General features: G+C 39.3%; 1 protein-coding gene across 3 annotated transcripts in view; it reads right to left on the bottom strand.

Moving 5' to 3' along the window:
- Positions 1-12,644, bottom strand: part of DOCK11 (dedicator of cytokinesis 11) — a 197,707-nt gene that overhangs the window by 146,920 nt on the left and 38,143 nt on the right. For all 3 annotated transcript variants that reach the window (XM_037050187.1, XM_037050185.1, XM_037050186.1), the window contains exons 2-6: positions 5,202-5,318; positions 5,028-5,117; positions 4,522-4,604; positions 3,157-3,226; positions 2,464-2,559 (exon numbers count right to left, since the gene is read on the bottom strand). In XM_037050187.1, coding sequence (XP_036906082.1) covers positions 2,464-2,559; positions 3,157-3,226; positions 4,522-4,604; positions 5,028-5,117; positions 5,202-5,318 — 456 coding nt within the window. The remainder of the gene's footprint in view (positions 1-2,463; positions 2,560-3,156; positions 3,227-4,521; positions 4,605-5,027; positions 5,118-5,201; positions 5,319-12,644) is intronic.

The raw sequence follows: 12,644 nt of genomic DNA, 5'->3' as shown, positions 1-12,644 counted from the left end.
TGTATATCTATTTCCTCCACCAAATTTGGGGAAGTTTTGTTTCACTATTTTTTCCAAATAAGTTTTCAATTTCTTGCTCTTTCTGTTTCCTTCTGGCACCCTTATGATTCGAATGTTGGTACATTTGAAAGCATCCCAGAGGCTCCTTAGCCTATCCTCCTTTTTCTAAATTCTTTTTTCTTCTTGCTGTTCTGACTGAATGTCTTTTTCTACCTTATGTTCCAAATCATTGATTTGCTTCTTGCCTTCATCCACTCCAGTGTTGGTTCCCTATACATTTTTGTTTATTTCACTTAATGCAAACTTCATTTGTGCCTGGGTCTTTTTTATGCTGTTCCAGGAGCCAGTGAGTTCTTTGAGCGTCCTGATAACCAGTGTTTTGAACTCTGCAACTGATAGATTGCTTATCTCTATTTCATTTTGTTGTTTTTCTGTAGTTTTGTCCTGTTCTTGCCTTCAGGCTGTATTTCTTTATCTCCACAATTTGGCAGCCTCCCAGTGTTTGTTTCTATGTATTAAGCAAAGCTGCTTTGACTTCCTGTCTTAGTAGTGTGGCCTATTGTAGAAAAGTGCACCTGTAAGTTGTATGGGATAAAAACTTAGGTAGTCACCAAGGTGGGTTAACCCACGTCACCATTCTGTGGTTCTGTGTATGGGAGGGGACAATGCTGCTGCCTGGCATCTGGAATTTTGTCCATGAGGAAGTTGTCTCCTAGCATTTGTCCTGACACCAGACGCTTCATTTTCTCCCTGTATGCCACTGGTGCCTTTTCAGCTGCTGCCCTGGTGCTGAAGCCCAAAGGGATTGAGTCTGCGTAAGTCTTAAATCCACTGTGGGCCCTTTAAAAGGAGACTCCTGAGAATCCTTCACTTTCTTCCACCATCCCAACCCCCACTGGTTTTTACAGCCAGAAGTTATGGGGACTTATTATCCTGGCGCTGGAACCCTGGGCTGGGTGGTCTGGTGTGGGGCTGGGATTCCCCTCACTCCTGAGGCATGCCTCTGGATTTTTATCCACCACACATGGGTGTGGGACCCTCCTACCTGTCTGGATAATTGCGATTTCTTTAATTCCTTGGTTGTCAGACTTCCATATACAGTTCAAATTTCTGACCATTCTGGGTGATATTTGTTTTGTAGTGTAGTTGTAGTTTTTGCTGTGGTTATGTGAAGAGGTGAGCCATATTTACTTACACACCTCCAACTTGACCAAAAATACCCCCTCCCTTACCTTGGGAATATAATGTCTCGTCAAAGCCTCCCTCCCAAACAAAGATAACTTCATGTCTAAGACATTCAGAGCCCTGCAGAATTTAAACACTCTGTTTCCACCTTTGTCACAAACTCACTATATTCTGACCAAACTTAAAAAAAACCTCTCTAGTTCTGACAGTACTAATGTCCTGCTCTATGTAGTAGTTACTTTGGTATGTTTCTTATCTAGCTGGTCTGAAAGTTACCAGAAGCAAGAGACCTCATCTTACATAACCATATATTTTCCCTAGACACATTACATTTATTTCCACATAGAAACCTTGGCCAGAGGAGAGAGGAATTGAGGGGCTGGATAAAAAAGATGAAGGGATTAAGGAGCACAAATTGATAGTTATAAAATAGTCATGGTGGTGGAAAGTACAGCATAGGGAATATAGTGAATAATACTGTAACGACTATGAATGGTGCCACATGGGTACTGGAAATATCAGGAGGAACACTTTGTAAAGTATATGACTGTCTAACTACTATGCCAAGGGTGTCAAACTCATTTTCACCGGGGACCACATTGGCCTCATGGTTGCCTTTGAAGGGCTGAAATAATTTTAGGACTGTGTAAATGTAACTATTCCTTAACTGTTAAGGAGTTGAAATTACATTCAGCCCTTTGAAGGCAACCACGAGGCTGATGTGGCCCCTAGTGAAAATGAGTTTGACACCCTGCCCTATGCTGTACACCTGAAACTAATACAAAATAATATTAAATGTAAGTGTAATTGAAAAATAAAAGAAATGTTCAATGTACTTTTGTTTCAAAGCAATTCTTTATTCCACTGGCACCCTTTTCCGATTTCTTGATTCAGAAGATAATAATTACGTTCCTTTAAAAAGTCACACTTCTAAATTCATCCTGAGGTTTCAGATTTTTATTTTTAATTTTTTAATAACTTTTTTACTTAATTCTTGTTCAAGTACAGCTTTCTGTCTTATATTCCCTTTATTTATTTATTTATTTATTTTTAATTTTTTAAAATAATTTTTTAATTTATTTTTTGTTCAAGTACAGCTTTCTGTCTTATATTCCCGAGGTTTCAGATTTTTAAAATGCCATACATATGTGAGAATCCTCTCATTAAAGATATTTTTGCTACGGTCCATTGTCAAATTTTTAAAAAGGAAATATTCTTTCCAAACAGGCTACTCATAAGACTATCATTACAATATGAAATACTGTAATTACTTCTTACCTTCATGGTAACTGTGATGGTGCTATTTACATTCGCTTTGTGCAACCAGCCTTGTTTTATCACACCACCTTTCTGAGAACATAAAGATGATGAATCCTGAAAAGAGCAAAAACCATCAGTGAAACAACAGCCACGCATCTAATCAGACACTGGAGGGCCCAGCCCCATTCTCTAATTAAAGCATAAAGTTCCCCTCCCTCTGCAAAGATGCCTAATTTCCCTTGAAATTGTCAATGACTGAATGAAAGGCTCTGTGCTATGCACATAGTAGGCACTCAATATTTACTTAATCATATGAACTGTCATCTGGGAAAGTCTTCTGCATTATGTCAACAGGCAAATTGCCCCTCAAAATGTCACAAACATCCGGGCCATCTGTCCCTTGAGGGATCTATCAGGCAGGAGAGTCCAGATGAATCACCAAACCACATGCGCAGTGTGGGAAAAGCTACTCGGCAAGCATATCCAACAGGTGGAAAAACATGTCTACATACAAATCATAGCACATTTCAACTGATTTTTTTCCTCGACTCCACTTGGAAATGCAACAACTTTTTTTCATTTTTAAAAAGCACTCATTAGTTTGAAAATTGGCCACAGATCATTCAAAAACAATTGTTTTCCTCATCTTAAGGAAATATTTCTCAGTAGAAGTGACCTTGAAGAAACCAATACAGAGGCCCCAATCTTTACCTCGTCTTTCTCACAGTCCTCGTCAATTTCAAACACATGATTGGGAATTTTTTCTGGTCTCAGAGATTTGCTGAAAATGCAAGAGAATTGTCTTAGGCACTGAGCAGAACAGACAAAATAAAACAAAACAAGATCAACAGACTTGTTTCTTTCACAACCAAGAAAATGCCAAGATGTGAAGAGGAGAGATTCTTTTCTCCCTTCCAAACTCAGATCCTGCCCTCTGACTAAACTTACACTCCCTTTATATAAAGGACTCCCACATGTGCAGCCAGCAGCAAAGATATAACTAAGCCCAGATACTTCCTCAGAGAAGGGCATTGTCAAGGAATGTGAGCCAGAGCTGTTACTGGTGGCAGAACAGTATCTTTTTCTAGGTGGAAAAGCAACATAGTGTAATTCAAGCTCTTCCATCTGTTTGATGTATGACCTTGGATTGGTCATCTTAGAACTCAGTTGTACAGGGCATCTTTAGGACTCATTTTTCTCTTTCGGGAAAGGGCTTTGAAAACTATAAAAGGCTACACAGCCCTGGCCAGGTGGCTCAGTTGGTTGGAGCGTCCTCCCATACACCAAAAGGTTGCAGGTTTGCTCCCTATTCAGAGTAGATACATAGGTTGCAGGTTTCATTCCATGTCAGGGAGCATACAGGAGGCAACCAATTGATTTTTCTCGCATATTCATGTATCGATGTTTCTCTCCCCTCCCTCCCCCACTTCCTCTCTCTCTAAAAATCAATATAACATATCCTCGGGTGAGGACTTTTTTCAAATCTGTTTTCTAAAAAAGGCTAAACAAAGTCCTATTTCTCCTAAACTTTATCTGAAGCTATCCCGTGAGGTTGGTAGTGCTATGGATAAGAAGAGGAAGAAAAGTGAGACCTCAAGCAGAGTGAGTGACTGGCCCAAAGTCATCTCTAGCTAATATGTGGTAGAAATAAGATTGAACCCTGACAGCCTGGCTCCTGGACCAATGTGCTCACAGCGGCCCTTCAACTTAACGGAAAGAGATGCACTTTTGTCAAAAGATATCTGGGTTCCTCAAATTGAGCCAAATTATCTTTGAGCTTTTGCACCGACACCACTGGACAATGCTCACTACAGTATGTAGAGTCAAATAAAGGTGACTTTATGATCAATACAGATACATCAAAGCCCCAAAAGTGAGCTTGTACATTTTGGAAAGAATTTCAGTGAGCAAAGTTAAAACATTCAGTTACCACAAATACTGCATTTATGAAATATTATGCTGTTTGAGGGTTTTTCTGTATCATAAATTTTAACTAAGAAGTTTCACAAGTGGTTAAAAAAGGGTAAAATGTTTAATATTCCCCTTTTCAAGGCTTCCCTTGAATTCTGGACTTACCATGGTAACATTCGAAAGTCTCCAGAGAATTCTTCATATTTGTAGTTTACTACATGCCAATCCGTGCTGTAGGTTTTAATACACTGGAACAAAAGAGGAAATCTGTAACTTTATATATAGGAAAAGTAGACATATAGCCACTTTTCAAAAGTCTGGCAATAAGCTCACTGACTTCTAAAAATCACTTGGGAAATGTTGGTACTTGGATCTTCCTTTGGGGATTAGGGGGGATTGTGTCTTCCTAAATGAATTGGTAGCCATAAATGCCATTTCTTATGCTCTCTTGAACACTGAATCCAAGTACAGATGATATTCAAATCCAAAAGAAAAAGACTAAGAACACATGCTATTTGTGAAAGCATTTAAGCTATAATCTCTGTATCACATCATATACACTTCTTACGTAGATCAGTTAAAGTGACCACAATTTTATTTTCCATTTATGCTAAAGGAAGAATATTTTAAATATATGATGAATGTTCTTCTGTGGCCTTTGAGCATCTTACTTCTTTGACAAACAAACTCTGGGCCCTTTTCTCAGCATCTTCTGGTACAGTGGACTGCACTGTTCTGCGCTGACGACTTATCACTGAGATCTGGAAGACAAGGAACATTCTTACTTTAAGAACTGGCTTGGCAAATGCAGGTTTTTTTCTTTAAAATACAGCTTATGAACTCACAGATATATCTTCCATTGGAAACATGAGCAGGTCTCTGAGAGGGTCACTGTAAATCTGGGTTTTTCTTTGGGTGATAACATTCTCATAGTCCAAAGGCTCAACAACTTTAGTCTTCTCCTTAATAAGAGACAAAAACAAAGTTAATATGGTCAAACTAAGAGGTAAGTTTCCCCCATGTGCTAAAGACACACAGTTTCACAAAAGACGGGATTACAGATGGTAATAAGCACTTAAAAAGAACACACTTCTCAGGAGAAATATTCTCCACAACTAAATACACACCAAGCACACACACATGCACAGACCTCTCTACTAAAAACAAGAATTCTGGAGAGATGGCACTGTACTCTGCTTATCTGTGTGTCTTCTACAGATTTACTAAATTTAAAGTAAAACAAAAAATGGTATATTTCATCCTGGCGGGTGTGGCTCGGTGGATTGAGTGCCAGCCTGCAAATCAAAGGGCTGCTGGCTCAATTCCCAGTCAGGGCACATGCCGGGGTTGCAGGCCAGGTCCCCAGTGGGAGGCACACAAGAGGCAAGCACACATTAGTGTTTCTCTCCCTCTCTATTTCCCTCCCTTCCCCTCTCTCTGAAAATAAGTAAATAAAATCTTTTTAAAAATTTTAAAGTGGTGTATTTGGAAGCCCAGCAATTGATATTTACTGAATATTCATTATTTATTGGGTAACTGCAGGGAAGGAAGTTTCAACATTCATGTGCCTACTCAGTAACAGGCACACTGTCTAAAGGGTGTATCAATGAAGGGGGGGAATAGAACAACTGTAATGGTATAATCAATAAAATATATTAAAAAATAAAATAAAATAAAATAAAAATAAAGGGTGTATCAAAGTTCCAGCATAGTTGGAGCAAGCACAGGTACTACAGATGGTTGATCCAGTGGTCAGAGCAGAAAAGGGTGAGTTCCAGGTAGCAAAGTTGGTGGATTCCTGTTGAATTTCCCAGTGACCTGACCATTGATAGTGGGGCCCTAGCCTAAATGTAATGTTACAAGGAGCAGGGTCAGTGACTCTGAGACATCTAGAATATGATTTATTAATAAGAGTACCAACGGCATTTACTGAGCCCTTTGTATAAGCACCACGCCAAGTGCTTTCTCTGTATTTTCTCATGTTATACTCATAATAACACTATGAAATCGTGTTTAATCTCTGTCCTCAGATGAGGAAATCCTGAAATCAATTCTGGTAAAGTACCTTGCCCATCTTCAGAGCTAGAATTCAAAACTTTGTAGATATGCTGTACTTTCTACTTCTGGCAACCTTTCCTCCCCTTCCTACCATCTTTTCCTTCTCTGAACTCACTATGATGTGATATACCACCTATTTTATCTCTCTGCCTATTTAAGAACAGGGATTATCCTTTATCTGCTCACTGCCATAATCCCAGCACCTCAAATATCCACTAATTATTCAAAAAACTTAAGAGATATTCAGATTCAACCTGAGCCATGTCTCAATACAGTAAGCTAAACCAAGGTGGATATATTAGTGGTTTTCAATAGTATTTTACTTGAATTAAATTACTTTTCTTAAAAATTTTATAATACAGCCCTAGCTGGTGTAGCTCAGTGTATTGAGCACAGGCCTGCAAACCAAAGGGTCACCAGTTCAATTCTCAGTCAGGGCACATGCCTGGGTTGTGGGCCAGGTCCCCCCAGCAGGGGGCGCATGAGAGGCAACCACTCATTGATGTCTGTCTCCCTCCCTTCCCCATCTGTAAAAATAAATAAAATATTTTTAAAACATTTATAATACAAACTGTATAAAGAAAACTTAAATTTAAGATATGTGAAAACATCATACTGAATGAATTTAACATACATTAAAACAATACTGGGAGCGAAAGGGAAATAAAGGGACTAAATAGTAATAGAAAAAGCACAATAAAAATAAAACTTAAAAAGATATATTCAAAAAATAAAACTTATCATTGTGGATTAGGGGTTATATTTACATTTGTGTACACAGTATCTGAGGCAGTCTGCAGTACAATGTACCCACAGAATCCTTTGATAACGATTTTTATAACTTGATTCCCACTTAAGTCACAGCTGTATCACATATCTGAAGGGCATCTCAAAGCTTCCTCTGTAAGTTGACATGGAAAGATCAGAGTGTACCACTCTAACCAGCGAGAATCAGTGTTCAACAAGTCTAAAAGGCTAACAAAAACAGTATGGAAGTTCTTCCAGAAATTAAAAATAGAACTACCATATGATCCAGCAAACCACTTCTGGGTCTATATCCAAAGAAAACAAAATCACTATCTCGAAGATATTATCTGTACTCCCATGATCATTACAGGCCTATTCACAATAGCCAAGACATGGAAACAACTAAGTGTCCATCTACAGATGAACGGATAAACAAAATGTCTCCCACACACACGGGAGTATTATTCAGCCATGAGAATGGAGAAATCCTGCCATTTGTGACAATACTGGTAAATCCAGAAGGCCTTATGCTAAATGAAATAAGCCAGACAGAGAAAGACAAATACTATATGCTACCACTTAGACAGGCCAGTAAGCCAGGACAAGTGGATTAGGGAAACGGAGACAAATGGCTGAACAAACTGACAGAGCAATCACCTCCTAGAGATAACATCTATGCCTCAGGTGCATTTCAGCTCCAGGCCCAGAAAAGCATCAAAACCAGGTGGGTGATGCCAGAACCAGTTACAATGACTAATAACCCCCTGAAAGGCCACACCTGGAGAGCTGATGGATCTTCTTCCGAGACCCTCCTCTGAGAGCTCCCCTAAGGTTCCTGCCTACAAGAGAGAGATAAAAACTAAAGACAAAAAACCCAGCACTCTCCTTCTGGGGAGCAGCCAGTCCCATTCCCTTTCCCTTCTTCTTCCCCCACAGGCATGCATCTCCTTAACTGTAAGGGACCCCACACAAGCTGTCCCAGGCTGATCCCCTGAACCTGTCCCAAAGGCCCCTTTTCTCTGACTTCCCAGTGAGCTAAGGCAACCCCACCTGGGCTTCTCCTGCTGCTTCTCTGCTGAGCCCTTCCTTGTTTCACTGTCTCCAGCTCTAATAAACATACCCTTAGAGTCACCTGGACTGGTGTTTTGAAATCTTTCCTGCACGAAGTCCAAGAACCCACACACTACACCTGCTGGCCCTGGACAGACCCACACAGGGCCAGATCCCTGTCTGGTAACATCACTTACACAAGGAATCTAAAAAAGAATGGCGGCTGACAGGGGCAGAGTGATGGAAAATGCAGAGATGTTGGTTGAAGACTTTCAGTTATAAGATGAATACGTTCTGAGGACTGAATATACAGCACAGTGACTACAGTCTAGTTTTAAGTTGCTAAGAGTACATCTTAAAAGTCTTCACCATACACACAAAAAAGGTAACATGCGCTGTGATGGATGTGTTGATTGTGGTAATCATTTCACAATGTGTATGTATATTAATCACATTGTATACTTTAAATATGTACATTTTTAATTTTTCAAGTATTCTTGAAAAAAGCTGGGAGAAACAATCCTAACAAATATATACTTCATTTCACATCCTAAATTTGGATTTGTAGAACCATGAGTCAAACAAAGCAGCTCACCCCTATCATGTTTGTGAGTGCTCATAAAAAATTAGTCAAAATAGAAAAAAAATCCTGTTTGGGCACCTCAGAGATTTTCTAATAGAAAAAGTAGACCGCGCTGTCCCACATGTACCATATTCTCATGCACCTAAGTGAAAGGAAACTGCAACTGCAGCTTCCAGCTGTAACACTCAAAGTCTGTGATCAATTTCTCAGAGAAGTTAAATGAATAAAGCCCCATGGAAGAAGGCAAGCCTTAGGCACTGAAAATAATTTCAAAGTCTTGCCTTTTAGGCCAACCATCCTCCTAATACCTATCGCAAAAACAGTTCTCAGATTTCAGTGTTTAACCTGTTGAATTATCATCTGTTAATCTCTCCATACAATAATTTCACAGGTACCTTCCTTCTCCAAGAAACTTTGAAAAAGAAAAAGAAAATGTTCCTTCTGCATTGTAACGTAGCTAACAACATGGAAAAGCATTGTCAAGATGAATCATTTCTTTAAATGCACAGTATATGCCTTCTAAAAATGAAACTCACAGTTCCCCCTATGTTTTGAAAGCCATATATTCATGTTACAGAATACAAGGTTTCACATTTCATTTAAAACTGATTAAACTGAGCATTCTGGGTCTTCATTTGTACTTCCTTTGTCAGGGCTCAAGTGCCGAAAAGGTTGGGGTGGCTATTCTAGGTCCCACAAAACTTCCCCATATATAAGATGTAGGCCTGTGAATCTGACTTCATCTTTAAAGATGAAAAAAAGGAGGGGCTGGGCCACCACCAGCCTCACCCTACCCTTTCGTCCAATCCCCATTTTTAACTCCACCCCTTTCCCCAGGCATTAAAAGCAGAATTCAAACTAGCAGTGGGAGGGGCTACAGGGGGAGTCAGTGTCAAAGAACTGAACCCTACATTTTCCTTGCAGTAGGATTCTTGTAACTCTATTGGTATCTAAACAAGGAAAACCTAACTTTTCGAATTATGATTTAATGGTGAACCTGCCCTTTGGTCTAGAACATATCCCTTATCTAACTTCCTTATTTATCATTTTATTACTAGACTTATTATTAGGGTTACCATAAATAAAGCTCTACCACACATAAAAAGGGTCATTCTCTCAGGTTTTCCCTTCCCGCCACTCTGTGCATGGACTGGCCTAAAAAGTGCTTTTTTCACAACTCAAGAAAATTATCTTGTAATAAATGGTACTTTATAAATCCTCAAATAATAAATAGCAAGTCCCTTCTGTGTGTGCACTGCTGTACAGTTCCGTAGCAACTTTAAGTAAAATGCAAAAGCATTTATGCAATCTGGACAGAAGCAAGCACATATTTCAGAATTCTATCTTCCTATACAGTGACAAGAAAGCCATCAACTGAAATTTGGAACCTACTCAGTTTGCACCATGGGTGGGGGCAACAATTTGTCTTTGAAAGTTTGCATTCACGGATATCCTAATCTCTCTTGCAATAACTTGCTAGTAATATTATTTAGGTTTGTTGTTGTTAGCTAGAAGATCACTATCAAGTCTTAAAAAAAAAACACTTTTGGCCCTGGCTGGTGTAGCTCAGTGGACTGAGCACTGGTCTGTGAACCAAAGGGTCACTGGTTCAATTCCCAGTCAGGACACTTGCTTGGGTTGAGGACCAGGTCCCCAGTTGGGGGTGTAGAAGAGGCAACCACACATTGATGGTTCTTTCCCTTTTTCCTTCCCTTCTCCTCTCTCTAAAAATAAATAAAGAAAATATTTGTAAAAACACTTTCGTATAATTGTCTAACCACTATGCTGTATACCTGAAACTAATATAAAATAATACTGAAGGTCAACTGTAATTGAAAAATGAAATTTAAAGAGTGAATCGCCAAAAAAAACCTTTCAATATACTCTCTTCCTTCTAGTTCACACACACAAAAAAAAACATTCCAGCAGACAAGGAAAATACTATTATTTCAACTTACCCATGAACAAACTGGCTGAGATGTTTAAGATAAGCTGTGTCTACATTTAGCAGCAGAACCAGGATTCAAATTCAGGTCTTCTGACTCCTGATTCTCTTTCTTTTAGCATGTTTCCCAAACCCAACTTATTCATGTACAATCTTCAAAAATTTTGGCACATCTTCTGCACTTTCATATTATTTCATATTTTCTTGAAACCAAATCTTTTCTTCATTGAAATACATTTATCAAAACAGTAAGCTTATATCATCCCCATAAAAGAAAATACTTCAGTTTTCTAATCTCTATTAAAATAAACTTTAAAATATCATCTCTGTACCACAGTTTGGAATACAGTGCATTCTGCACTCTTCCAGGCTTGCTCAGGCCAAACCTAAGTGGGCTTCTTCCATGTGTAAACCCTAACACATGATTACACAAATTGAAGTAACTTTTTGATTTCTAACATAGAGTGAAAGGGCAGACACCAAAAAAGGAAACTTATCAGTACACATTCAGTTACAGTCTGTTCCTTGGTCCACAGGAGAGGAAACAAGGATCTTAACTAGGAATTGCTAACAGCATCCAGTACTTAGACTTAATAATTTTGTGGTGGGTCTTGTGCATCCTGAACAAGTATGAAACCAAGCTGGTAGCCTTAATATAAATAGGTAAGTATGTGCCATGTAGTTATTCATCCACCTATTTAAAAATACACGACTAGCAAGCCTATTTATGCGATCATCAAAAATTAACCATATATTTTCAATTTCATTGAAAAAGCAGTAATTGTGTGATATTTCTCTATCAAGAATGCAAAATAAGCCTGGGTTACTTCTGCTTAGATATTTCGCCAAAGGTCATTAGTTTATTGGTAGATCTTTTACTTTAGGAACATGTTCTCCTTAAGAACCCTAACAATGTATCTTCTCCAAGTCTAAAGTGAACACTGTCTTCACAGAACCCCCTCCTGCAGCATACGGGCAGGGAGACCAAGCACACAGAACGTGTAGCGGTGGGGCAAAAGCCAACTCAAAAATCTTTCTGCATCACCACCAGCATCACTGCCCAATTTACCAAATTAAATTCTAGTACAAGAAGGAACACAGCAACAGCTGGTTGAAGAAAGATGATTATTTAGCCCAAAAGTTAGGAGCTCATTTTCACAGTACTGCTGTCAGACGACAGTTTTAGGAGCACCTGAACCTATCATTGCTGAAAATAACAATCTTAAGAGAGAAGTAACATGCTCAAAACGAGGGGGTTACTCAGTGAGTCTCTTCTTCCCATCACTTTCCCGCCTCCCTTCCTTGGGGATTTCCCCAGACCCTCTGGGGATTCAGCTCCTGTTTTGTTTCAGTCGTGTGTAGCACAGTTTGGAGCGCTTCCTCCACCAGAGTTATCTTAAAATAACATTTCACACTCAAAATGGCCACCGGGGGCATGTAATTTCCGGTAAAGCACAAAAGAAAATAAGTTTCGGTGTAAGGCAAATTTATCAAGTTCCTACTAAGGTCCAAGCCCTGTGTTGGTGCCTGTTAATGCAGAGATGAAAAAGAATCAGACTCCACTCTTGAAAAGCTCACAGTCTAGTGAGGAGGAAACTAAACTCCAGACAGTCATGTTGCTCACCGAAGGTATGGTAACTTAAAGCCTCACTTTGCTTCCGTGATCTGTCATACTCTCTCACAGCCACATCTTGTTCCAAAAAAAGTGAATGCACAAGCGCTTTAGCATGCTAAAATGTTCAGGCCCATCTATGCACATCCCTATCAATCAGAAGAATTTCCTGGTATGAGTATCTGTGGTCCCTGATCATTTCACTGTCTTCTACCTTTATTGAAAAACTCCATGAGGTCAGAGACTAGATAACTGTGGAGAGTGGTGCAAGAGGATGAGGCGCAGCAGAAGTT

This window comes from Sturnira hondurensis, unplaced genomic scaffold, assembly GCF_014824575.4.
Source record: "Sturnira hondurensis isolate 20B ecotype Veracruz unplaced genomic scaffold, ASM1482457v3 Scaffold0006566, whole genome shotgun sequence".
NCBI lineage: Eukaryota > Metazoa > Chordata > Mammalia > Chiroptera > Phyllostomidae > Sturnira > Sturnira hondurensis.
The sequence above is the reverse complement of the archived record's forward strand: the minus strand, read 5'-3'. Positions and strand labels throughout refer to the sequence as shown.